Consider the following 27,369-nt stretch of genomic DNA (forward strand, 5'->3'; position numbering starts at 1 on the left):
GCAACATTAGACCAAACAGTCGTGGTTTACAAGTCGACGTGGTCAAATTTGATCATTTTTGTAATAAACACTCATGGTCATAGAAAACCTGGAATTTCCTGTAAATCAAAGTCATGGAAGTCTGTAATGAATGGAATCTGCTCAACAGTGTTTTATTGGATGGATCTGATTGTAGCAGTAATGCTTGTTGATGCAGTAAAAGTTCAGCAAAAATGCCAAATAATGACGAAATTGAAAGAAAAAGTCAACATTGGAATACATGTTCTCAAAGGTGAACTTTGAACTTGAGCCTCCACATCCCATCGAAATCCTCCTCAAAAGCGGGTGCAATTGCAATACAATCAAATCACACAATACCGAAGAAGTTTTTCAGGGGGAAATATGTACTTTTATTTATTAAACTAAAGGTGCCACACATTGCAAGAAAATCCAAATTGAATTAACCATCCAACTTTTGAGTACAAATGAGAAAAACAACTCTTTTACACACATTTACATAGTGGGAAAAAATAAGCAGGACATTTAAACATGTTTCTCCACTGTTGAGCTTTGTGTAGAAAGATCTCTACATCAAGAAGGCCACTTCAAACAGTGAGCTGTTACGATTCGCTCTTATCTTTCTTCTGTGGTTTGGTTTTTGAATTGGCATTGTGGACAAAGTCATTGTATCCTTCTCTGTTTCTCGCAATCTCAATGGCGTAAAACTGGATTCTGGTTGCTGAAATGAAAATGGAAGGGAAAATTAGGCTTTTTGTTCTTAATCGGTTTCCTGTGCACTTGTATGATGTGTGTGTAAACTACTAAAAGGAGTGAACGTGTGGCATCACATACCAAATACCGTGTTCTCCTCCGTGTAGTCCTTTTGACAGTCTAGACGTAATAATGTACCATAGTTGAAGTCTTCTACAACTCCTTCAAACTGGTTACAAAAGGGCCTCCATTTCTGGAAAAAAATGGAAAGATAGCTTGACAGACTCGTCCTGAGTGAAATCTAAAATTAAACGCCAGAGCGACGTCACGCACCTCTTTAGCGTCCGCTGACTTCAGCAGCTCTGGGTCCAGAACTTGAATACTAAGGTCAGGAAATTCTTCCCGGAATTTAGTGTATATCTGCTCGTCTGATTTTGTTAGTTTTAGAAACTTGGGATCAACTGAGGAAATAAGCTGTAGAGAAATAAACCCGTCAGTGAAGCTGGACATTTAAGCCAGTGGTTCCCAACCCTGCTCCTGGAGGCACATTTTGCATGTCTCCTTTCTCTGATGCCGATTTCAGGTCTTTGAGCAGTGTTGGGGTGCCTCAGGGAGCAGGGTTGGGACCCACAGATTTCAGCGATCCAGCTGACAGCACAGATTGACACTCATTCACTTACATTATAGTAAACCTCTGCGTGATTGTAGGCTTTCATAGCCCACATTACTTCCAGTCGGGCCTGGTGGCAAACACACAATACGGTTAGTGTTTTGAAATGGGGATACTTTTACAAATATTTAACTTATTCTATTAATTTGCAAATATCAAAACATCCCAACTCACGTCATTTCCATACGCCTCTGCGGGAAGAGAGAGCGCATGCGCAGCCGCAGTGGCTCCTTCTACCCCCTGTTTATTAAAGACACAAACACTCAATTCAGTGGAAAATTTAACACTAAAGTGCATTAATAAATCTAATACGTAAAACCCTCGCTGCCTCAAGAGACTAAAGTAGAATTCATGTAAGCTGTCAAGTACCCTTGTTATAGTAACGGTACTACCTAAGCATTTTAAACCTGGATGAGTATAAATATCAGTGATGATTAAGGAAATTATTTCGTTATTTTTGCCATATGCCCATAACATGCTTGTTAGCATGCAGGCTAACTATGATATAACTTCTAGATATAAATATAATACTCTGGGCTCTGAACGGTTATGAAAATACGCTACATGAGAGCATCGATTCAATTAAATGCTATCACGTTATCACACAGTGCCTTGTGTTTGTTGAGAAGTTAAAATAACTAATTGCCTACCAGAGATGCAAGAACATTCCCTGTGTCCATGCTGACGCCTTCTGACCCGGATGAGCTTGGACAGGTCACGTGATTTAAATGCGTCGTGTTCACTGAAGCATAGACATGTCTATGCACTGAAGTATAATAGAGAACAGTGGTTGTGTTGTTTTCGGTTTGCTGTTCAGATCCTTGTCCGGTTAAATGTTTTATCTTATGTAGAGCTGTCATATGTTGGGGGGAAAAGTTGTGGGGAAATTAACGTTAATCAAATGCTATATTTATTTAAAATGTCATTTGGTAGAATACTAATAAGAGGCTGCACTGCGCCCTCTAGAGGTTGGTATGTTTTCAAAGCCTTACGGTTTTTTTGTAACAGTGTTTTAGTAATAATGTTACCTTATTTAGTCTTGTTACGCAGTTATTTAAAATATTAAGAGCTATTGGTGCAGTACAATTAATGTAAAATGTCAAAATACATTCATGTTTTATAAAATGTGATTTATCTGTCTAAATAATAAAAGACTTCGGCGCCCTCTCCTGGGATTTAGGTCCAATTAAAGCTTTCACGAATATAGGCTATTTATTTTCTTGTTGTTTTAACTATATAGATTTTTCAAATAGCCTATTTTTTTATTCAGGTATCCGTTATACTATTTCTATTTCAGAAAAAAAATAGAATTTAAATTAAATTAATAAAGTATTTGTTTTATTTCAAAGAGGTAGCCTATTTAATACATGAAATAAGTAACGACAGAAAAGATGATTGCGAAGTTTTAATAACGTGAAACATATGTGTAAAAACCAGGGAAGGATAAACAGTTCCAGTAATTCTACAGAAACATGCTGAAAGAGAGTCCGTATTCTAGGACGGTCCCATCTTGAATGCAGCTGTTTTACTCTGGTTTTCTCTCATTGGTTGGACATTCTCTGTATATATCTAAAATAATAATAATAATTCACATTTCCTTCACATTGGTTGTGTCTCAAAAGCTACAGAGCGCATTTTTGGGATTATAAGTGCGTTCCGAGTCAGCTGATGACGAGAACGACTGTGATGCTCAAAACGCTGTCTAGGTAGGCAGCTCACTAGTGTTTGAGACACGGCCAGTGTGTCACACGCACATGAACGCGTAATGCACGCAGTGATCTTGAGTGAGAGAGACCTCTGAATTTCTGCATCTCCGGACGGAAAGGACAGAAGAAACCGCTGCTCTACAGTCTCAGGTACGATCAGGCGACACGTTTACTTCTCATCACATATAGCTGGGATGCAGTGGTCAAGTTATTGACGTGTATGGATTTGCGGTCATCGTTTGCTGCTGTTTGATGTATTGATGGATGTATTTGTTAATGTTTTGCCATAGTCGATCATAAGCATCAGTAGAGGTGTTGTGGTAAACAGAGGCATCATCAGACACTTGTCCTTCTTCATAGACAGAAGAGTCTCGCGATGTCTGGAGGACAATTATAGTTTTATTTGAAAATGTCGAATCTGGGTTTAAAAGGCCTGACTTGAAAATAAAATGTGTGCTTAGGCCACATAACCTTCTTCAAAATCTTAAGACCTTAAATAAGGAATGTGCTCTGTATGGGCCTGTCCTTTAACTGTCCTTGCTTTAACTATAAACGGTTTTGTTTGATTTATTAGCGAATTACATTTTACTTGTGCCTTTCTAGCGTCCCGAAATAACATAGAGATTAAAAACATGTAAATAAATAAAGAAACGAAAGGAAAGGAAACCAGCAACAATCTCATTGCTGACACTGAAGACGCGTCCCGCTGCTTCAGTGTTTTCCTGTCCACAGCAACAGGAAATCACTGCTTCCTTCAGTCCTGCAGGTTTCTCTTTGAGCGAGACTTTTTTTTTTGTTATTATAAGGCTAAATAAATCAAATATATTGTTGTTGTTATTATTATTATTATTATAGACTTATATTTAGATTAAAAGTGTACTAGTGGGGAATTACTAGTGTTTGAGTAATACCAGCGGCTCTGATTCATATTTGTTGAAATATTTATCAAAAGAAAGACTGCAGACAAAAACAAAAACATTTCTTCATGATCACACTCTGAGTTGACAGCATTGATGGTGGCAGTGAAAGACTTTCTCATCATCAGATAAAAGGCTGTAAGATGTAAGAAGCAAAGAGTCGCATGGTGATGTCTTGATCCAGAGATTCTTCACTCTCTCAATGGTATATCTCCTTCTGGTGTGTCCACCTGTAGCTAAATATTGCTGTGCATTTATTTTGAATTCCCCATGGCATTTGAGAGACTGTGTAGTACTGAAACATATGAAGATGAGTAGTGACGGTGCATAGTGAAACTTTGAAGCAGATTGAATGTCTGTTTGATATTATAAATCAAGTTACAGCAGATGACCTCCCCTTCCTGCACTGTTTCACTTAGATTGGATTTACATGGAAGATCAACACTAAAGTAACATTTCATTTCTATCCAGTGTTCTGTTCTATTCTATTCTATTTAGCCGTTTAGGACTATTCAGTACTTATTCTGTCTGGTTTATATCTATTCTGTTCATGTTTGAGTAATACCAGCGGCTCTGATTCAATATTTGTTGAAATATATCAAAAGAAAGACTGCAGACAGAACACAAACATTTTTCTTCATGATCCCACTCTGAGTTGACAGCATTAATGGTGGCAGTGAAAGACTTTATCATCATCAGATGAAAGGCTGTAAGATGTGATGTCTTGATCCAGAGATTCTTCACTCTCTCAATGATATATCTCCTTCTGGGGTGTCCACCTGTAGCTAAATATTGCTGTGCATTTATTTTGAATTCCCCAAGGCATTTGAGAGACTGTGTAGTACTGAAACATATGAAGATGAGTAGTCACAGTGCATAGTGAAACTTTGAAGCAGATTGAATGTCTGTTTGATATTATAAATCAAGTTACAGCAGATGACCTCCCCTTCCTGCACTGTTTCACTTAGATTGGATTTACATGGAAGATCAACGCTAAAGTAACATTTCATTTCTATCCAGTGTTCTGTTCTATTCTATTCTATTTAGCCGTTTAGGACTATTCAGTACTATTCTGTCTGGTTTATATCTATTCTGTTCATTTTATTCTGCCACATTCTAATATTCCCTGTCATTATAATTCTATTTGCAGTTTTTAGCTCAGAACTATTCTAATCTAGTGTAGTCTATTCTTAATGTCTGGTGTAGATCTATTCTATTCTATTTCATTTTACCATATTTAGGACAGGGCTATTCTATTCTGTTCTATTATATTCTATTCTATTCAGTATGGTCTAGATCAGTTTTCTTCTATTCTATTGTCACGTTCTGTTTTTTCCTGTTATTCTTTATTCATTCTTGTCATTATTCTGTTATTCTGTTCTATTCTTTCTTATTCTACTCTACTCTGTTGTATTCTACTCTATTTTATTTAGCTTTTTTAGGATAGGACTATTCTGTTTTGCTATACTCTATTAATTCCTGTCAATCTGATTTTGCCATTTTCAGGATTATTCTATTCTTTCCTGTCTGGTTAAGATCTATTCCCTTCCCTTCTATTTAACAAAAAAAAAAAAATCTATTTTGTTATATTCTGTTCTTTCCATTTATATTCTCTTCCATTTATTTTGTCATTTTATGACTATTTAGGAATTTTTCTTTTCTGCTATATTATATTAATTCCTGTCATATTCTATTTTATTTAAGTTTACTGTTTTAGAACACAACTATTCTATCATAATTTTTTCTGCTCTTATATTCTCTTATATTCCGTTCTGTTCTGTTCTTTCCTGTCTGGTCCTGATCTATTGCCTTCTATTTAATTCTGTCATCATATATTCTTTCCTGACATCATAATTTTATTTTAGAGTTTTGAGGACAGGACTATTCTATTCTAGTCCAGTCATTTCTTCCTGTCTGGTATAGATCTATTCCCTTCTCTTTTGTTCTTTTCTGTCAGATGTTTTATTCCTTCCTGTCATGCTCTATTCTGTTGTTTTCTATTATATTTTGCCATTTTTAAGACAGAACTCTTCTGTTCTGCCATATTCTAGTCATTCATGTCATATTCTATTCTATTCTATTTCACAGTTTTTAGGACTATTCTATTCTGTTCTGTTCTAGGACTGGACTATTCCTTTCTATTCTGTTCTTTTCTGTTAAAAGCTTTCCTGTTATATTCTGTCGTATTCTATTCTTTTTGGTTCTGTTCAGTTTTTTTCAGTTTTGTTTCTATTCTTTTCTGTCCTAAAACTGCAAAACAGGCTGTAATACTTTGTGTGGGAAAAGAAGTGATGGAGTTGTCTTAATGCACTTTCCGGCCATTGATGTCTCCTCCTGTCATTGGGATTGCTGTTAAGTGATTCACTAAGAGTGGGAACTGATAAGCATAGCAGGTTTAATCAATGGAACACTAATCTGATTGAACAAATCCAGCAGTCAGTCTCTCCCCTGGTCTGATCTTCACAAGCTTGTTGACTGAACTAGGCAAGACAGTCCAGATCTCGGCTAAACCCCCAGGCTTATGACCTGGATACCACTACACGCGGAATAAAGCTGAGTCTGGAATAAAGAAACATGGCTGCCCGACCACGTGCAGCACATCAGAAGTGATGGGGAGGAGTTAGGAAGAGCTTGTTTTCTAGGCCGTGATGTGCAGCATGGCCATTGTTCTCTCATGAGAGATCTTCAAGAGGAGGGCTTCCTCAGGCTGTTTATGTCAAGCCAGAAACACAAGCACCCCAGCTCCTCACCTCCTCACATCACGCTCCCAGCGGAGCAGCAAGACCTCACAGAGGTAATGGATCCTGTATCCATCAGCGTTGCTTGGAGAATTCTCTTCAGATGGAGCAGAGCGTTGCCCTGGTGACGCAGCCGACGGGTCTGATTGGGCGTTGGCTGCTCTTGGTCTGCTGAGATAAGTGCATTTCAGTTTGGGTGGAGAGAGAAGTGGGTGGGGTCTTCAAGGCAGCGTGTAAAGAGAGAGAGATGACAAGGACTGGGGAGAACGAGAGTGGGATGACAGGAAGTCTGGATCTCTCAGCGTAGGATTTCCTCTTCATCACAGAGCTGGAGCTGAGGTGGAATCCTGGTCTGTATTGTGACTTGTTTTGCCTCCAAAAGACTGTTTCCTTTCAGACTGATAACGGTTGGTTTTGTGTTCCCTTTTTTGTTATTATTATTATTATTATTATTATTAAGTTATGGATTCTTGGTGCTTGTTCCTGTGCAGTTTATGACTTAAATAAGCAATATAATTATTATTTATTTACATTTTTAGTTGTATCATACCGTAAACGTAGTTTTTCTACCATAAACTAAACCAAACCAAAGCAAACTATTATTTATATTAAGGTTCAGATTTAAATCAGTTTTTTTTTTTTTCATTTAAAATTCAACTGACTTCACAAAAAATATGATTTATGATTTCTAAAAACATATTTGTGTGACTATGTTGTGCTTGGAAGTGTGTTTTGATGGTCCTAGAAGATGGTAATTTTGCCTCAGTATAAAAGATTTCTAATGTCCAACCAAAGAAGCATTTTCATATCAGTATTTTTGTCTTGTCTTCCAGTGAAAATCCATCTAAACATCCATAAAACAAGAGTAATTTACTTATCATTTAATTACTATTAAATAATTTACTTATCAGTAACATACTGATTAAGAAATTGATTTCTTTGCAGTGAATAAGAATCATACTCCCTGACTGCTTACTCATGCATGCTATAACTCCCTGTCTGATTGGAGATAAGGGCTTTCTCTGGATCTCATGAGTGCTGCTGCCTTGCTTCCTTATTAACACACACTGTTTTCTCTAATGCTTGCCTTGAAGCAGGTCCATTAATACCAGTCTGTTTTAGAGGAATGTTAGTAATGGTAGATCATAAGCTTCTCTCTGGTTAATCAGCATGTTTTGTGGTTGTACATATTTCTATGCTGCTATTGACATACATGTTGTTCTTATGTTCTCAGTACATACTGTAATTACATTAGTTAACATGAACAGTGATAATTAGTTCATTTCAACTTTTACTAATACATTATTAAAATCAAAAGTTGTATCTGTTCATATTATTTAATGAAGCTAGTGATTTCATTACTAGGATGTTGGTTAACAGATGATCATTTATACTGGTCGAGGGCAAAGGCAATTTCACCTCTAGTTATGAATTAAAAATAGTATAATTTAATTGAAAATGTTTTAATTGTTTTTCAACATTGAAACAATATTTAGCGAATGCTAAACAGTTGTAAAAGGTTTACCAAATTCAATATGATCACAATATCCAGTTTTTAAAATCCAACAGTAATTCAATCTTGATCCATGACATTTATTACTCATGAATAAATGTTAAAAGACTGGCTGTCCCACTTTCCTGATATATTTTCCTTATTATTCCTGACATGTTATTCCAAATTAATTCAGCACAAAAGACAACAATTATTTAGTAATATTTTAGTGCTGTCAAACAATTAATCGCATACAAATTAAAACTTTTCGTTTGCATAATATATGTGTGCTCTGTGTATATTCCCCGAAAGATGGCAGATAGATTTGCAGTTGTGCTGCTTCATTTTAAAAGCAAATCTAAATACAATCTGCTCTGGCCTCTGCTGTGTTTTGAGGTGATGTGTGCTATCAGATTCCTGCTGGAACAGCAAAAGGCTTAATTTTAAGGTTACCTGTAATGTGCACCACAGAAAAACACAATAAAATGTATGAAATCTCTGCACAGAAGGAAACCGGATAGTAAGAATCATACAAAAGAGAATATCCTCACAGATGCCATTACTATTGTAATTATTGAAGTGCTCAGTTGTCTTCTCAGTGTGTGAATGAGCAGTAAATCAAACTTTATTTGAGCCTGGTGCTCAGGGACTCTTCTTAGCCAGATTGAACTTGAATTACAGACGGCTTGATGCACATGGGTCCCTTCATCTCAACAACAAGCCATTTACATTGTACTCTCAGAGTGATCAATCATGTCAGCAAGGAGGTGCTGAGGGTCTCAGTACAGAGTCCTTCACGCCAGAGTAAATCTGACCTGAGCTGATCGCTAACCCTCCTAACCAGCAGAGACAGCCGGCTGTGGCTGAGGTCAGGCCAGGGTGGAAAAGATGGAGGAAAGGAAACCAATAGTGATGTTTGGTGCTACAATAGATTTCTGTCTCACTGCCCTTTTGTGTCAAAGCTTTGTGTAAAGGAACAAATGGAGGCTTTGTCTATAGAATAGTCAAACAAGGAAGGTTTAAAATGCTGTAAATGGGAATAATGAAGTTATTGGTAAAAGGAAATAAATTCCCAAAATCAAAAGAAAATTCATTGTATCTAGTTTTTGTTTTTTATTTTATTTTATAATATGAAATTTAAAGGGATACTCCACCCCAAAATGAAAATTTTGTCATTAATCACTTACCCCCATGTTGTTCCAAACCCGTAAAAGCTTCGCTCATCTTCGGAACACAATTTAAGATATTTTGGATGAAAACCGGGAGGCCTGTGACTGTCCCATAGACTGCCAAGTAAATAACAAGGTCTATAAAAGGTATGAAAGTCATCGTCAGAATACACCATCTGCCATCAGACATGTAATCTGGGTTATATAAAGTGACGGGAACACTTTTTGTAAGCGAAGAAAACAAAAATAACGACTTTATTCAATAATTATTTTGTCAGCGGTCTCTTCTGTGTCTCTCCATATCACTGTATGCTGCTTATGCTCTTCTGTATCATCCACACCACAAGGATGCGCTGTTTTCTTTCAAATCAAAGCTAAATACATGTAGAAACAGCGCATCCTTGTGGCACAGATGATACATAAGAGCATACAATAATGATGATACAATAATGAATAAAGTCGTTATTTTTGATTTCTTCACTTACAAAGAGTGTTCCCGGTGCTTCACATAACCCAGATTGCACGTCTGATGACAGATGTACTATTCTGACGATGCTTTTCATACTTTTATGGACCTTGACACTGTTATTTACTTGGCAGTCTATGGGACAGTCTCAAGCCTCACTGTTTTCATCCAAAATATCTTAAATTGTGTTCCGAAGACGAATGAAGCCTTTACAGGTTTGTAACGATATGAGGGTAAGTGATTAATGACAAAATTTTAATTTTGGGGTGGAGTAACCCTTTAATATATAGCTCTTTATTCAATACAGATTATTTCAAATCAGCTTCATGTTAATAAACAGGAAAATAACTGTTAATGTTATACAATTAATCAATTCTTCAACTTCAGCTGTAATGGAGCTCTACAGAAGATTATAGTGTCATTCAAAAACAGTGTAGATGTTGTAAAGTTACTGTTATTTTCCAGGTGTTTCAGTGCAAGTTTTGTTTTCCTCCTATAGTGTCAGTGCAGTTAAATTCATAATATTACTGAATATTAATTGTATTTTAAACCCCACTGGAGCAAGTCAAGTTAAATAATTAGTGTTTAATTAAAGTATTACATTGAGAAAGTGTTAAAAGTGAAGAAATGTTGCCTTGTCAGCTGACTGAGATAAGTTACTAAATTACTAAAATGATTAAAACTGAAATTGATATAAATAAAAGCTAAATATAAATATGAATAATAGTAATAATTAAAAAATACATAACAAGCTCATTAAATCTTCAGTTAAAATTCAAATGCAAACTGAAAATATAAAGGTAAAAGGCAATTCAATATATTAATAAATACAATGATAGTATATATAAATATCTATATATATCTCTTTTCATGGAGATCAGCTTACAAAAGGCTTTACTTATAGTTGTCTCTGCATATTGACCTGAACTATTTTATCTGTACTTTTGAAAATATTTTGAAATTTGAATTTTATTAAAGTATTGAGAATTTGATTGGACCTGTGTGAAATTGGCATTAAAACAGTGCAACAATGCAAGAAAACCATTGCACAACAGTTTTATTTTAAGGTGAGATATGACCCAGATTTTTCTTTTTGAGATTTATAAATGTAATGCATTTCCCTTGACATTTTGTCTCTTTTCCCCTGAAGCAAGACATGAGCAGTCAAAACCTCTCGCATTACCTCGAGTGAACTGATGTTTTTGTTAAATAGAGTGTTTTTAAATTTTTTTTATGGTTGTTTAATGCTCAGAGAGTGTCACTTATGCTCTTTTCATGAAATATTCAAGGCTCATCCTTATATGAAATTGAAATGACTGAAATTCTAATTAGCACATTAACCCTTGCCAACCCGAGACCATCTGTACTGTGTATACTCAGCTGATGTTTTCTGATGCTGGAACCTGATAAATACTGTGCTGGTCAGTTCTCAATTCTCTGCTCATGGTGAAATTGGGTGAGCAATCATGATGTCACTTCCCCTCCCCCACACTAACAGGATACCGTCCCTGCTGCATCTAATGAATTAACATGTAATTTCATAAAGACACGAGTCCACTGATCCTCTATAGTGGAGATCAGATGAATGGTTTAACTGTTCTTCTTCATATTTATTCATACTAATAGCAGCTATTCACATTGATACCAGTCAATTCTTCCAGTATGGACAAAACTCGGGGTTCATTGAAATATTAATAAATACTACAGCTATATGATACAGGCCTATAAATAACAGTACACAGAATTGCATTTCTTGGGATCAACTTTATGTTGTCTCTGCATATTAAATTGAGCTAGGAGCAAGTATTTTAACAGAAAAAATGACACACATCGACTTTAATATTCATTTTATGGATGATACGCAACTCTGAGTCCAATAAGCTCATTATGCCTGTATCGTGTATTGAGTGCTGAATGAGTGTAATATGGGTGGGTGTTGAACGCCCTCAGTGGGAGGCTGATTAAATGGATCGCCTCAGACTGCTAATGTGAGATCTTCACTATGTTGTTTTGGCAGACTGTCATTTCAGCTCTCATATTTCTAAAACTGTGATTTATATCAAAACACAGTACCATACGAGACCATAGTTATATTCCATTTCCAACTTGCTTTTTACATTTTCCGAAGAAAATGTGAGTGGTGCCACAGTGGTGGGTTGTTGTGGTGTGGTTGCTAAGCCATTGTTTTTTGGTTGCTAAGGTGTTCTGGGCCATTTTTAGCACATTGCTATAGAATTGCTATGGTTTTATGGATGGTTGCTAAGTAAAAGCATGTATACTTAACCTCTTAGTATGGAAAATGCTTTACAAAATATAGTTTTCCCCTAAAAATATCTAAATATAACAAGATTTATGAAGATTTTACAATTTACGTGAGAAGAAATAGGTGTTTATTAAAGAATCAGGTTTTTTTTTTTTAAGAAAGAAGGAAAAATTATCCAAAGAGTAAAAAAGAATTAAAAATAACTTCTTTTGAAATCTCTATTCATGAAAGAATCCTGAAATTGATTATGGTTTCCACAAAAATATCAAGCAGCACAGCTGTTTCCATCTTTGCTAATAATAAGAAATGTTTATTGAGCAGCAAATCAGCATATTAGACTGATTTCTGAAGGATCATGTGACACTGAAGACTGGAGGAATGATGCTGAAAATTCAGCTTTGAAGTTTTAAAATATATTCAATTAGAGAACAGTTATTTTAAATTCTAATAATATTTCAGGATATTACTGATTTACTGTATTTTTTATTTAATAAATGTGGCCTTGGGCGAGAACTGAAAGAAGGGCCTTTTTAAAAAAAAAAAAAAAAAAAATTAATCTTATAAACCCCAAATTGAATAGTAGTATATTTAATAATAATACATTTCTTAAAATTTTAATAAATAAAAATAAATGTAATCCAAGAGATATTCTCTTTCTTTTTAAATAATAATAATATTACTGGAAAATTAGATTAAAATACTGCTCAACAAAATTAGTTAGCCTTAACGCTGCTTTGGCATGGTCATTTAGCGTATCTAAATATTCATCTAATAATTCCTTATTTATAATATTTAACTTAATTTGCTTCTATTTTGAATTCATGTTTGGCCTTTTTGTGCTTTTCTGCAGATCTTTGTAACTGGAAGAACAAAGAAAGGAGTTTTATAGTTTCCTCAGTCATGCAGAAGGTAATGTATGTCAATGCTATCATGCTTGATTTTTATTATTATAATTTTTCACCTTAAAGCCATTTTTGCCAAAAATCATCAATCTCCTAACACTAGAATTTCCGGAATGTTTTCTCAATTCCTCATATGTGGACATTAACCTCTATATTGTTTTTCTGTCAAAGTAAATCCATTAAAGTATGATCAGATCTGCAGTGGGTTTTTTCACTTAGTGAGAATGGAAAGGGGGCGTGGCTGAGTGACACACGTCATCACTTTGATTGATGACGTTACTTATAGATCTTATTTCTCATTAACACCATGTCACTGGATAGGAGCAGTTAAATGATGACCTCTGACCTTTTTGCTCTGCTCTCCCGCCACAGGCAGGGACGGCCCCGTCCTCCCGGGGTCCAAGTGCTCCTGGGTCCCCAGCCACCCCGATTGTGGTAAGTAAAACTTCCAGTTTCACAGATAACACATGCGTTCTGTTATATCTGCCATAAAGCACATGCTTCCCATGAACCCAGCGAGGCATCTCAGAGGACAAGCGTTTCTTTCACTCACTCTCTCTCTTTCGAACTCCCCAAAGGCACGCATGGACAATCAGGTCATTGGATATAAAGACTTGGCCGCCATTCCCAAAGACAAAGCCATTCTTGAGGTGGAACGGCCAGATCTGATGGTGTACGAGCCGCATTTCAATATCTCAGCCCTGGATCGGATAGGTCTCTCCAGAAGCAGAGAGGTCAGAAAACAACGAGTGTGTCTTTAGATCGAGTCTGTGTTTCTTTGTACCACATTTGAGAAGCTTTATTGTACAGTTTAACAACTTCCACTTCAAGTGGAATCAATATATGTGTTTTGGCGAACAGGAAGCTGGATATAATGGTGAGGTGTATTTGTTATGCATGTGAAATCATTTGTGTGTTAAAGAGCCACAGAGCCATTGGATGTCAGACTCTGAAGACGATGCATGTATGTGTGTGTTCTGTTTTCTCTCCTTGTCTCCTCCAGAGATCGATGTCTCCTCATTCTATCTCGCCCCCTCCTTCCCCTGAGGTGAGCCAGCAGGCCTCTGGCGATCACTAGCTTTAACCACCACACTTCTCTTCCTGTACACTTCCAGTGTCACTGTTTTATGAGCTTACACTCAATTAATGAAGGACTTTCAGTTTCAGAATTACTTTTCAGCTATGTTTGCCAAAGCAAATATGGCAAATATGTCATTAGTTATGTTTAATTCATGTTAATAATTACATTTATAATAGTTTAATTGGCCATAATATGAAAATAATCAGCAGCATTTTGTTATCAGTACAGAATATTTAAGTCATTATAATCATTACTATTAATTAGAATATTATATTGTAGTATTCTGTTTTTTTATATTGAATATGAATTAATACTATTAATCATTAACATTTATTAATCATAATAGTCCTTCTTCACTGATTAATATTATTAATTCGTACTTATTATTATCAATTATTATAGTACAGTATTTGAATGTTGTTGTAATATTGAATATTAATTTAATGATTTTATTTGAATTTCTTTAATTCACATTATTGGGTTGCAGTCATATAAACGTTGTTTTTATATAATTATTTAGCAAATCTCAAAAGGAATACTCACTTATTATCCATAATATTTTTATTTTTTTATTTTTAAAAATACTGAATTGTAATATCGGCAACTATTAGACATAACATGATAATTATTAGTGGCATATAGTTATCAGCCAGAAATATAATATTATTTATTTTTAATTAATCATTTATACTATTCATTATAATATTATATTATAGTATGTATTTTTTTATATTGAATATAAATCTGAATTAATACTATTAATTATTAGCATTATTAATCAGAATATTTCAAATGTAGTCTTTCTTAAATGATTAATGTTATTATTAATTCTAATACTTTTAATTAATATTGTATATTATAGAATCATGTTGTAATACTGATATATAGATCAATAATATTATTACAGTTATTAATTATTTTATGGAATATAAAAAATAGTGTTTTTATTTTATATTATTATGGTGCAGTCATATAAACATTATTCAATGAATCAATGAACCTCAAAATAAATATCTACTTCTTATCCATTATTTTTGGTGTTTCTTTCAACAAAAAAAAAAATCATTTTTGATATTGACCCTGTATTGGTTATTGGCAATAACATAAAAATAATTAGGCATACTGCCCTCATGAATTTGAACATGATTTATTTTGTATTCATTAGAATGAATACTATCCATTATAATATTGTAGCATTCTAATATTTATTTAATATTGAATATGAATCTGAATTCATACTGTTACAGCACATCTGTGTCAGACAGAATTCTATTATTGCGCACTGAACAGTGGAATCAAATGGCATTCTATGCTGCTGACCACTCTTTTACAGTAAGGCATGAGTTTGCATCATCATGTTATTGATGCAGGCAGTGAAATATGATGGTCTGGCTTCTGTTAACATGCTGAGTGCTTCAATTAATCCCACTCTTTAGATCCGGATTGAAACAGGAATGCATGTCACCATATTCAAGTGCAATAATAGAAGGTTTACGCAGTTCCCCTGTCCCTTCAGATATTTGCTTCAAAAGAGTCAAAGGAGTGGTCAGAGCAGGGCTCTCCAGGAGGCTCCAACATGGGCTCCACGGTGCAGCTCCGCAAAATCAGCCCCGTGCAGCACTTCCACAGGCCGGGTACTTCACAGCACAGCCACACCTTCAGAATCATTCAAATGTGTGTGAGTTGTAACTGTACATGTACATTTATGTTTCAGACAGTGGCACCAACATCTACAAGAAGCCACCAATTTACAAACACGGTATTTGTTCTTTTATTCTTTAATACATATATTTTCTAGTTAGTGATCTTCACCTCACACTCACGTAGGATTGTTGGTATTGAAAGATGCACTGGTCACATTATGCTGTTTGTCTTGTCTCTGTCCTCAGACGGACAGACGGGAACGTCTCATAGTAAACATGATGTCATCATTGAGTCCTCCAAGTTCCCAGCAGCCCAGCCGCCTGATCCCAACCAACCTTCAAAGATAGAGACCGAGTACTGGCCCTGTCCACCCTCTCTAGCCACTATGGGTAAACGCTCAGCAGCTTCATATTTCTGTAGCCCCTCCCACAGTGACATTTTATTGGTCCAAATCCCGCTCCACATCACTGCATACTGAAGGTGAAATGACTGAAATGTAATGTCCCTGATAGTTGATTAACTTGAATTAATCAGAGATTACTAACTTTTTAGCATATATGCGTTTAAAATGTAGTGTATAATAAATATAAATATTATAAGTGTAATAATATAATAATAAAAATAGTGTAATAAATGCTTATTATTCATTGTAATATTATATTGTAGTATTTTAATATTATTGTGATATTAAATACAAATTAAATAAATGAAGCCTTTCTCCACTGATTATTCGTTTAAATTCTATATAATAAAATTATTAATCATACAATATTACAATATTATATTGTAGTAATCTAATAATATTGTAATATTGAATATAAATATTAATACTAATCTAGATTCGTAATATTAATAATCTAGATTATTAATATTATTAATTATAAGAATGAATATTTAGTCTTTTGTTGATTACTATTATTTGTAATATATTGTTGTATTCTGATATTTGTAATGTTAAATATGAATATTAATTATTGAATTTAATTACTAATGACTAGCATTCATTTTAATCATTTAAATGTCATTTTTCTCCACTGGTTAATGATTTAATTTTTATTACTTCTTATTATTCAGTATTATCATATTGTAGTATCCTAATATTATTGTAATATGAAATATAAATATTGATTTATGCTATATCTGAATTACTACGATTATTAACATTATTGTATATAATAACTAAAATCGATGAATTTGATTAATCAATACTATTTCTTTCAAATTATAATAATAATTATTATTATTGTAAATTATATTATTTGTAGTATATTGTAGTATTTTGATATTATTGTAATATGAATATTAATTATTTGTTTTAATTAATAATGACAAGCATTCATTTTAATAAATTAAATGTCATTTTTCTCCACTGCTTAGTGATTTAATTTTCATTACTTCTTACTATACAGTATTACAATATTATATTGTAGTATCCTAATATTATTGTAATATGAAATATTAATTAATGCTACATATGAATTACTACTATTATTAACATTACTGTAAATAATATTTAAAATCTATGAATTTATTGATTAATCAATATTATTTCTTTCAATCTATTAAGCATTATTGTTATTGTAAATGATATTATTTGTAATATATTGTAGTATTGTGATATTATTGTAATATGAATATTAATTATTTGTTTTAATTAATAATGACTAGCATTCATTTTAATCATTTTAATAATGTAATTTTTCTCCACTGGTTTACGATTTAATTTTTGACTTCTTATTATACAATATTACAATATTATATTGTAGTATCCTAATATTATTTTAATATGAAATATAAATGTGAATTACTACTTTTATTATCATTATTGATTATAATAATTAAAATTGATTAATTTATTGATTAAATCAATATGATCATTTCGTTCATAGTCATAATTAAAACAATTATATAATACTGTAGTATTCTAATATTACTGTCATATTAAAAATGAATATTAATGAACAATAATTATTAACATTATTAGTTATAATAATTACAAGTCTCTCTCAACTGATTAATATTTAACAATATTTATATATGTATATTATAGTATTTTATTGTGGCATCTTATGTTATAGTATTCTAGTATTGTTGTAATATTAAATATGAATATAAATTGACCCGCTCCTCACAGAGATTGAGTGGAGGAAGAAGGCGGCCGAGCAGGGAAAGCCACTCGAGGACGATGAGTTTGAGGATCTGACAGAAGATGCAAAGAGACTCCAGGAACAGGAACTTCAGAAGGTGAAAGCAGGACATCAATACATCAGAACTGTTGAGATTAATATCCCTCTCTGTCTACATAAATCAGCCGCTGCGCTGGGAATATTTCTCTAAGGCTAGATGATGAAGTGTTTTGTTTGAAGGCATTGCTGGAAGGAAACGCACACAAGATTAATGGAGCTCTCTAATCATGACTGGGCTGTTTGTTTTGCAGATACAGTCCAACTTGGGCAAATTGATCCTGAAAGAGGAAATTGAGAAATCAGTGCTCACCCGCAGAAAAACACGTTCCCTGCCAGACGGGACAAACATACAGTTGGGTATGTGATGTCTGTTTTAGTCTGAGTGAACTTCATGGCATTTTATATTAGAGTTTACGCTCTTAAAATCAAAGGTTCTTTGTTGATATTGATGGTTCTTCTGTGGCATCACTGCAACAAACACCTTTCTTTTTAAGAGTGTATATGCGCTGCATCTTGCTATTCTCTCTTTATATACGCCACAGTAGATTTGTATCAAGAGTCTCATGCATGTTGCTCTTGCCAGCAAGTCACTGGGGACACTCAGTGTTCAAATGATGAACTGCGTCTGTGTCAATAGAAAGTCTATTGAGGAATGTACGTATACTGTGCTTCTAATGAAATGTTTCATTGGCATTCATTGCAGGATCATCAGCCAGTGCTACTAAATCAGCCTCTTTACCTCCCTGCAGTCGATCAGGCCTCACGAGGGTAGGTTCCTATAATGCTGATCTATTTCATTATTATTATTATTTTGTCATTTAAAATCGAAAATTCTGAAATATTCGAAATGATTGTTATATATATGAAATTAATAATATTAATTATTACAATTATTAATGGAAATAAAATTACAAATTAACAAATTTATTCTATCTTTACTAAATAATATTATTTTAATATTAAATTGGTAAATTTAATAATAATAATTATTATTATTATTAACTGCAATAATTAAAATATAGTCTTTCTTTACTAATATAATACATTTTCAATTGTAATTATAAATATTAATTAATACTATTACAACAAATTCTGATCAGTATCATATTAATGTTTTATTTAATATGAATATTAATTAATAATATTACTTATTAACATTCATTATTTTAATAAATTAATAAATTTTTTTTTTGTTTTTTTAAAATTGACATTTAAAATTTTTAGTTTTTAAATTTTTTAATTTTATTTTATTATTATAGTTTGTCATGTTAATTGTAGTAAATAACACATAGTCTTTACTTACTGATTCATATCATACATTTTTATTTGTAATATTAAATATTATTAATGTTTTTCACATCTCTTTGACCCTTAGATGTAAAAGCTTTTTTGTTTTTGTTTTTTGTTTTTGCTTTTATACCTTTAAGAGTGTGTGTAAATTTGAATATGTAAATATTGTTCTGATTGGTTAACCTCTTCACACCATTTTTTATTCTGAGATTGTTTGTTTACATACTACATACACTTTCATATTTCAGAATATCAAGGTTGATTTTTAAAGATGGGCCAATCATGTTTTGCTTTTGACATTCTATTTTATGTTTCAGATTATCCTGTGTTGCTTTTGTGTGTTGAGTTAATCTTGTGGGACAATGGAAGAGCAAAAACAGGTATGGTCAAAAAATCTAGTAAAATACGTAAGCAGTGCATTACAATTCTCATTATTTATATGTTTCTGCTATAAATTCTATTATCCACAAATATGAGGCCAATGTTTGTTTAATGTCACTGTGTTTTTCTGTTCCTCAGGTGTACAGGTAAGAAGGCTTTGTTTCTTCGATCTCACAAGCATGGCTGTTGGGTTTTCTAAGATGCCAGCAGCAGCTAATAGGCTCGGACATTTCCTGCTACTAATGTACCTTTACCCTGACATTAGCCTACACTCCTGTCATGGCTTCAGACTCATTTGATCTCCACACACTGTTTGCACACTTAATAATGAGTCGAATGAGGCTGATTCATTATTATGGATGTAAATGTACCTGTCTCATATTGATCTCCTTTGTCCCGGGGGGGGGGGCATTTTTCTGGGCTGGGGTGGCGTCTTCATAGAATGGCGATTCACAGAGTGGGAGAATGGACAGAGGAAGCTCTCTTCCTAGTATTCTGGAGCAGAAGGTGAGGCAGATCTTACGAGACCCTCCAAAGTTTTCATGTTCTGCTTCTCCTTTCTAACCCCATGCCATACATTCACTCACATCCATGTTGCTTCTAAGCCTCGCTTCCACTGAATGCAGAATTCAGTATGAATCCATCCATGAAGACAGCACTGAAGTGAAAACTTTGGAGGTTGTTTGTGTACTGAACATTCTCCCTTGTGCAAGCCGCTAATATGTGACGGCCTGTTTACTGTGTCCAGTCAATCAAAAAGGACGAGTACCGCATAAAATGTTACCAAAATGTAATAAAAATCTCATCTCCCTTCAGATATATCCATATGAAATGCTGGTTGTAACCCACAGAGGGCGCAGTAAGCTTCCTCCAGGTGTTGACAGGACCAGATTAGAGGCAAGTCACAAATAAGCACTAGTTAACCTTAGTTAAAAAAATAAAAATAAAATAAAAAATGGTTAATGTAACAGTTTAATGTTTCTTTGCCATTATATGCTCAAAATAATAAGCAAAAATATTTATTTAAATTATTGTTTTATTAATAAAATATGAATAATAAATCATTATTAAAGTATTATTACAATATAATAATGATGATAATAATAATAATTAGAAAATGTGTATTTATTTATTTTTTATTTGTGGTAGGAGTGTTTGGAAAACATAAAAATAATAATAAGAATTATTATTATTATTCTTGGAAATAGTAACTGAACATATTTATTTATTTATTTGTGATTGTGTATTTGAGAAATAATAATAACAACGTTTATTAAAAATATGTATTATTTTATGAAAACATTGAGTACATTTTCATATTTTTTAATAAAAAATGAAAATAAATATTTCTTAATGTTTTTTACATTTTCAAATAGTTTATTATTATTATTATTATTATTATTATTATTATTATTATTATTATTTTCAAACAGTATTATTATTATTATTATATTTTCAAATAGTTTGTTATTGTTATTATTATTATTATTATTATTATTAGATAAAGTAACTGAACATACTGTATAAACAGAACTATTTATTTATTTATTTATGATTTAATGTCCAAGCACTTCTACCACAAATACATAAATACGTTTTTATATAACATTTTTTATGAATTTTAATATTTTGAAAAAGTTTATTATTATTATTATTATTATTATTATTATTGCATTTTCCCAAACATTTCTACCACAAACAAACAAATAAATAAATAAATGTAATAAACTAAATAAAGTAATAATTTTAATAAACTAAATAATATATATTTTTTTTATGTTGAGATATTTTATTGACATGGTGATACTATGCCATACATATGATACCTCTATACAATGCTGTAAATAATATTGTAATATAATTCAGTATGTGCTGTTTTTATTTATTTGCTATATTTATCTATTTTTTTTTTTAGCGGTATTTTTTTGTATTTTGTTTCAGGAGGTTATTTTGAATTTACATATTGTTGTTTTTTCGTCTGTCACTATGGAAACGGAACGACCTGAAGAAGAAAGTGTCCCTTTTCTAACATTTGGACATTTGGACTTGGACACTGAACCCCTCGCCCTCCAGAGATGCCAGTAATATCCACTCTAATCTAATACGGATGCTATGCAGACATTTGAAGATGGCACCACATCACCACATATACAGCACTCTCTGTACGTCTCTGGTGTACATAATAAAGACAGGATCCCTACAGTCGCTCCATATCTGGAAAATCGGGTTATTAGTGATGGAATATCAATTTCATAAACTGCTTCAGCCGTTTCTTTACGCCTTACATCTATTTCAAATTCTTAAAGTGCCCAGAGATGTTTATAATTATAGGCCTATATATTTACACAAAGTTTTAATCGTAAATCGTAAACATCACTTTTTTTAATTTATTCACTAATATTCCACTATAAACTTAATTTATTGTATCCCAAACACATATGGCACTGTACATATATCATGTTATTTTTATTTATTCTTGGTGTCGATATGTAAAAGTTCAGCTTTAACAATCACTCGATGAACATTTCTAACATCTAGCAAAAATTAAATGTTCATCATCATTCATTTAAAATGCATGGACTCTAAGTTTACATAATTTATTCAGTTTTACCGATAAAAGCACTGCGATATACATCTTCTATTAGTGCTAATAGCAACAGTGTTATATTGTGGACTAATATGAATATCTAAGCTCAGGCTTGCTGGTAAGCTCTGGCTTTGGGTTCTCGTACAGTAGGTTGTAATTACTAAACAACGCTAGAAGATCTTTGTCCCACACTAAGCCACTCCGTTTTCTTGGATTTCAAATGTCTTTTGTCGATGCATACTTGTGTTTTTACTGCCTTTAGTAGTTGGTCTCCATCGCGGTGTCTTTTAAAATGGCATAGGTGTTATCAAATCATGCATTGCACGCTTACACTGGAGACTGTCCAACGATTATGTGTCTGTTCATAGTTCTGTGTTTCATCAACGTTTTTATGTAACATGATGCATTGTTGAAAGAAATAAAAGCTTCATATTAGAATTTGTGTCAAGCAAACATTTTTTAGGTCAATTCACTGAAAAAAAAAATTATATATATATATATATTGCATTAGTATAATAATCAGCTAACTTTGCGCATGTGGTGTTTTGTTAAATTGAATACTACCGATCAAAAGTTTGGGGTTTGTACGTTTTTTTTTTTTAAATGCATATGAAAAGTGATCACCAAGGCTGCATTTATTTAATCATGAATACAGTAAAAATAGTAATATTGTGAAATATTATTACAATTTAAAATACATTTATTTTAAACTGTAATGTACTTCTGTGATGCAAAGCTGAATTTTCAGCATCTTTATATTATCATATACATTTTTTATAAATATATTTTTAGGTATTAATTTTTTATTTTTATTATTTTACTATATTAATTTTTAATATACATGTTTTTTCAATGCATATGATAAAATGCCTTAGAAATTATAATAATTTACCAATTAACTACCCTTTAATGTTTTAGCTTTGTTAAAATAATGACTATTTTAGTGATAGAAAAGGGAACTTTCAGTGTGCCAAGTATTCACTGATTTTAATCAACAAATGAGGACATAACCGAGCTTAAACTATTTACTCCATTTACCTTTTGTTTTTTGTTTTTTTCTGACAAAACCTAATTATCTTCTTATTTAGAGAATAGGCACCGCCACTTTAGAGAAGTGTTTTCCTTTGTGATTTATTACTGGTTTGTTTTTCACTGAACACAAGGTGGCAGCAGTGTTCAATATTATGACAGCCCCATATAACTGTGAGAAGTGTCTCTTCTGAGACTATCTTTCACATGAAATATTTTGAAATAGAACTAGATATAGTTTTTTTTTTTTTTTTTTTTTTTTTTTTTTTTACATATATAGCGAAAAAAATGCCTGAAGTACCATAATAGAGTAAAAAAATAAATAAAATAAATAATGCATTAAAGAGAAAGGTAAGAAGACACAAGTGGATCAACAGGATGTTAAATGTCCAAATGTTGGAAACAGTTGATTTTTTTAGAAGTGAACTTTTACTTACTACATCGGCACCGACTCTCCTGCCTCCTGCACTCTCCTCAGGAAAGAAGCTGTCTATAAAGTGGAGCTGAACTGGATTTGCAGGAGCGCTGCTGCGGATCATTGTGCGATTAGAGAGGCAAACCTCAGGTGGCCCATCAGGTCATAAGACTTTGCTGCCATGCCTTTCACTTTCTGGAGGTCTAAATGGGTTTCTGGCTGTTTTACTCCCACAATAGAATAACTGGAGACAGGTCACATGACCTCGTATGAGTCAGATCAAGACAAAGGATCGCCGCAGGGAAGCCAAGCACCTTCTGTACAGCCGGATCCGAGCCAGCCCGGTTCAGTAGTGAGACAGTTTTACCCAGTGCTCCATTGTGCTTATCTTTAACATGACACACGTGGCTTAGAAACACAGGGAGCATTTCATCTCTTCACAGCACGTTAATGAGCGTGGGTTTTAGAAATGAATGACAATTAATGAAACTTTGCCTGTATGGGCTCTGACGCACTCATCTTTGGCAAGGCAAAGATATAAGAAGTAAAGTCTGATATTTTCCATAAAGCAGCATTAATTCCAACTGTATAGTACTTTGAAGTCTTGGCCCTTTCACTTTGATCTCACACTCATTATAATGTGGCATATTCAAATCAATCAGAAACACACATTTAATAAATTAATATGTATTAATTTAATAAAATGTCATAAACAGGCCATTTACTCCATACTGGAGATTTTTTATTAAATTAAATATTTAAATGATCCTACAACAGGCAAATAAACACCAAAGTTATTTTAACTTAAATTCAAATGAAATCATTCAAATAAAATAAATTAAAATAATATGACATAAACATAATACATAATACATAATACATAATTCTAAATTAAATTAAATTAAATTAAATTAAATTAAATTAGCCTACAGTAGTCCAGTAGACACAAAAATGAATGAAAACATGAATTAATTTGAATTAAAATAAAATACACATATAATGAATTAATATAATGTGTCATAAACATATCATGTAATACATGCTGTAAATTTTAAATTAAAACTACATAAAATTAGCCTACAGTTATTAAGTATAGACACAAAAATGTTAATTTAATTTAAAATTCAATTCAATTATTAAAATTAAATTAAAAAAATAAATGTTGCCCAGTAGTGAAGTATACTCAAAAATGTACATTTATTTTCATTTAATTTAAATACAATTTTAGAATACACATTAGAATAAACATTTTAATATATATATATAATTGTCTGCTCATTATAAGGTGTGAATTATATATATGCATGACTCTGTATTGTGTTTTACCATTAAATTCATTCTGCTCACGTTTCACTTCAAAAGACTTTGAAATATCATCACCATCTAATATCATCTCATTTTTTATTTCCTGTGATGCAGAACTTGATGATAGTGCAAAAACAGCCTTAGCCTATATCTATCTGATAACTTCAGCTGGTCGGCTTGCTAGCTTTTGAATGTCGCAAAGCATTAATGCACCAAAACCACATGAATCTTGTCTTCCTGTGCTAGATTAAGGTTAAGTGAAGTTCAAGGTGTCTTTATCCCCCAGAAGGGGGCTATGGGGGAAATGCAGATGGTAGAAGCGGTCACTTTAATGGAGCAGTGTTGTGGGATGGAGAAACCAGGGCAGATGGCAAACCCTCAAGTGAGAGGCTATAATTCAAAAATTACATTTCAGTACACAAGTGGAAGTGTGCAGAAGGCCTGGAGCAGCACTCAGAAAAGTTCTGTGATGATTCACAGAAGCACGCTTTTTCTTAGCTCTATAAATGATGCATCTCACCGCTTCATCACAACTCTAGATGCTTGTGTGGTTTGGTTCATGAGAGCCTGTGATGCAGCTGTGATATTTCATGCTCTGCACCACTGAAAACATATTTCACTACACTTATTAGCATTTATCATTTAGCATGTCCAGTTTTCTTCAGAAAAATAGGAGCAAGAGCTAGGCTATCTAATAGGGGTCAGAATCAGTTTGCTTCATAAGCTCTTGAAACAATTCACTTTTATTCAATATTTTCAAGGAATTTCATATGAAATACAGTCTCTTTTTGCTAATGCTGTACAGAGCAGTATTTCGGGTTGATTGATGGGGGGGGGTCAATGATGTATTGTGAGAAAAAAAGGAAGTTTTGCAAACAAAAATAAAGAATTGCAAAAGAAAATGAAGTAATGCAAGAAAAAAATAAGTGTTGCAAACCAAAATAAAGAATTGCAAAATATAAATAGAACAGAGCAAAAGCAATGATTTTGCAACACATTTCCATAGGCTATATATATATATATATATACAGTGCAGACCAAAATTTTGGAAACATTACTATTTTTAATGTTTTTGAAAGAAGTTTATTCTGCTCATCAAGACTGCATTTATTTGATCAAAAATACAGAAAAAAATGTAATATTGTGATATATTATTACAATTTAAAATAATTGTTTTTAAATTTATTATACTTTAAATTTTCATTTATTTCTGTGATGCAAAACTGAATTTTTAGGATCATTATCACAAGATCCTTTAGAAATCATTCTAATATGATGATTCATTATCAAAGTTGGAAACAGTTCTGCTGCTTAATATTTTTTCAGAACATGTGATACTTTTTTAGGATACATTGATGAATAATAATAATAAAAAAAAAGAAGCTATGTTTTTTTAAAATATAAATATTTTGTAATAACAATATACACTACTGGTCAGTAATTTGGGGTCAGTATTTTTTTTTCTTTTTTTTTTAAATAAAATCAATACTTTTATTCAGCAAGGATGTGTAAAATTTATAAAAAGTGATAGTAAAGAAAATATATATATTAGAATATATATTATTAGAATTTTTTTTTTATTTTCAATAAATGCAGTTCTTTTTTAACCTTTTATTCATCAAATATATTAGACAGCAGATCTGTTTCCAACACTCATAATAAATCAGAATATTAGAATAATTTCTAAATGATCATGTGATAGACTGGATGTTACATGTGACACTGAAGGCTGGAGTAATGATGCTGAAAATTCAGCTTTTCATCACAGGAATAAATTATTTTTTTTAAAGTATATTCAAATAGAAAACTATTATTTTAAGTTGTAATAATATTTGACAATATTACTGTTTTTTTTCTGTATTTTTGATCAAATAAATGCAGGCTTGATGAGCAGAAGAAACTTCTTTTCAAAACATTAAAAATAGTAATGTTTCCAAACTTTTGGTCTGTACTGTATATATATATATATATATATATATATATATATATATATATATATATATATATATATATATATATATATATAAACTGACTTCAAACAATGTTTTGTGATACTTTCATATTCTCATTGATGTAAGCCTACTATCCATTTAAACAGTACGTGATCAAGTTTCAGGACATTTTATCTGACTTTTATGTACTATTTATGTAAACGCTGGTAACTTTGATGTGTTTTAATGGGCGCGCGTTGAGCGTTCCAGTCGGAGCGGAGGGAGTTACCATGGAAACGGGGCTTCAACTCAGCTGAGAAGTTAACTCCATCTCTCAGTGTTGGTTTCACTGCTTCCAGGTAAGTTTAGTCACTAAAATCACAGAAATCATACATACAACTCTTCATGACAATTTCTTACATGTAACGTTAACTGACACGTTTCTGTTCAATATTTACTTAACAGAAATGGTTCAGTGTCTTCGGAAAAACACCATTTCACAACTTA

General features: G+C 32.5%; 2 protein-coding genes and 1 long non-coding RNA gene across 4 annotated transcripts; 2 read left to right on the top strand and 1 right to left on the bottom strand.

The window, feature by feature from the left end:
- Positions 1–365: 365 nt before the first annotated feature.
- pbdc1 (polysaccharide biosynthesis domain containing 1) lies at positions 366–2,162 on the bottom strand. Its single transcript, XM_042732372.1, has 6 exons — positions 2,011–2,162; positions 1,535–1,600; positions 1,371–1,430; positions 1,024–1,164; positions 832–943; positions 366–718 (listed from the first exon to the last, which is right to left on the bottom strand). Exons 1-6 carry the CDS (start codon positions 2,038–2,040, stop codon positions 600–602), a joined length of 528 nt encoding a protein of 175 aa, XP_042588306.1. The 5' UTR covers positions 2,041–2,162; the 3' UTR covers positions 366–599.
- A 629-nt stretch (positions 2,163–2,791) lies between these two features.
- LOC109055144 (dematin-like) lies at positions 2,792–18,746 on the top strand. Its single transcript, XM_042731987.1, has 11 exons — positions 2,792–3,216; positions 12,962–13,020; positions 13,386–13,448; positions 13,592–13,747; positions 14,017–14,061; positions 15,611–15,728; positions 15,809–15,853; positions 15,984–16,127; positions 17,873–17,982; positions 18,176–18,281; positions 18,628–18,746. The coding sequence occupies exons 2-11, from the start codon at positions 13,012–13,014 to the stop codon at positions 18,744–18,746; spliced, it is 915 nt and encodes a 304-aa protein (XP_042587921.1). The 5' UTR covers positions 2,792–3,216; positions 12,962–13,011.
- Positions 18,747–19,572: 826 nt separating this feature from the next.
- Positions 19,573–20,538, top strand: LOC122134309. Of its 2 annotated transcripts, XR_006155731.1 has the most exons (4): positions 19,573–19,594; positions 19,734–19,741; positions 20,037–20,102; positions 20,412–20,538. It is a non-coding gene; the product is annotated as an uncharacterized LOC122134309 (long non-coding RNA). The 2 variants fall into 2 exon arrangements; XR_006155730.1 differs by having other exon boundaries at positions 19,734–20,102.
- The last annotated feature ends 6,831 nt before the right edge of the window (positions 20,539–27,369 follow it).

This window comes from Cyprinus carpio, chromosome B10, assembly GCF_018340385.1.
Source record: "Cyprinus carpio isolate SPL01 chromosome B10, ASM1834038v1, whole genome shotgun sequence".
Lineage (NCBI taxonomy): Eukaryota > Metazoa > Chordata > Actinopteri > Cypriniformes > Cyprinidae > Cyprinus > Cyprinus carpio.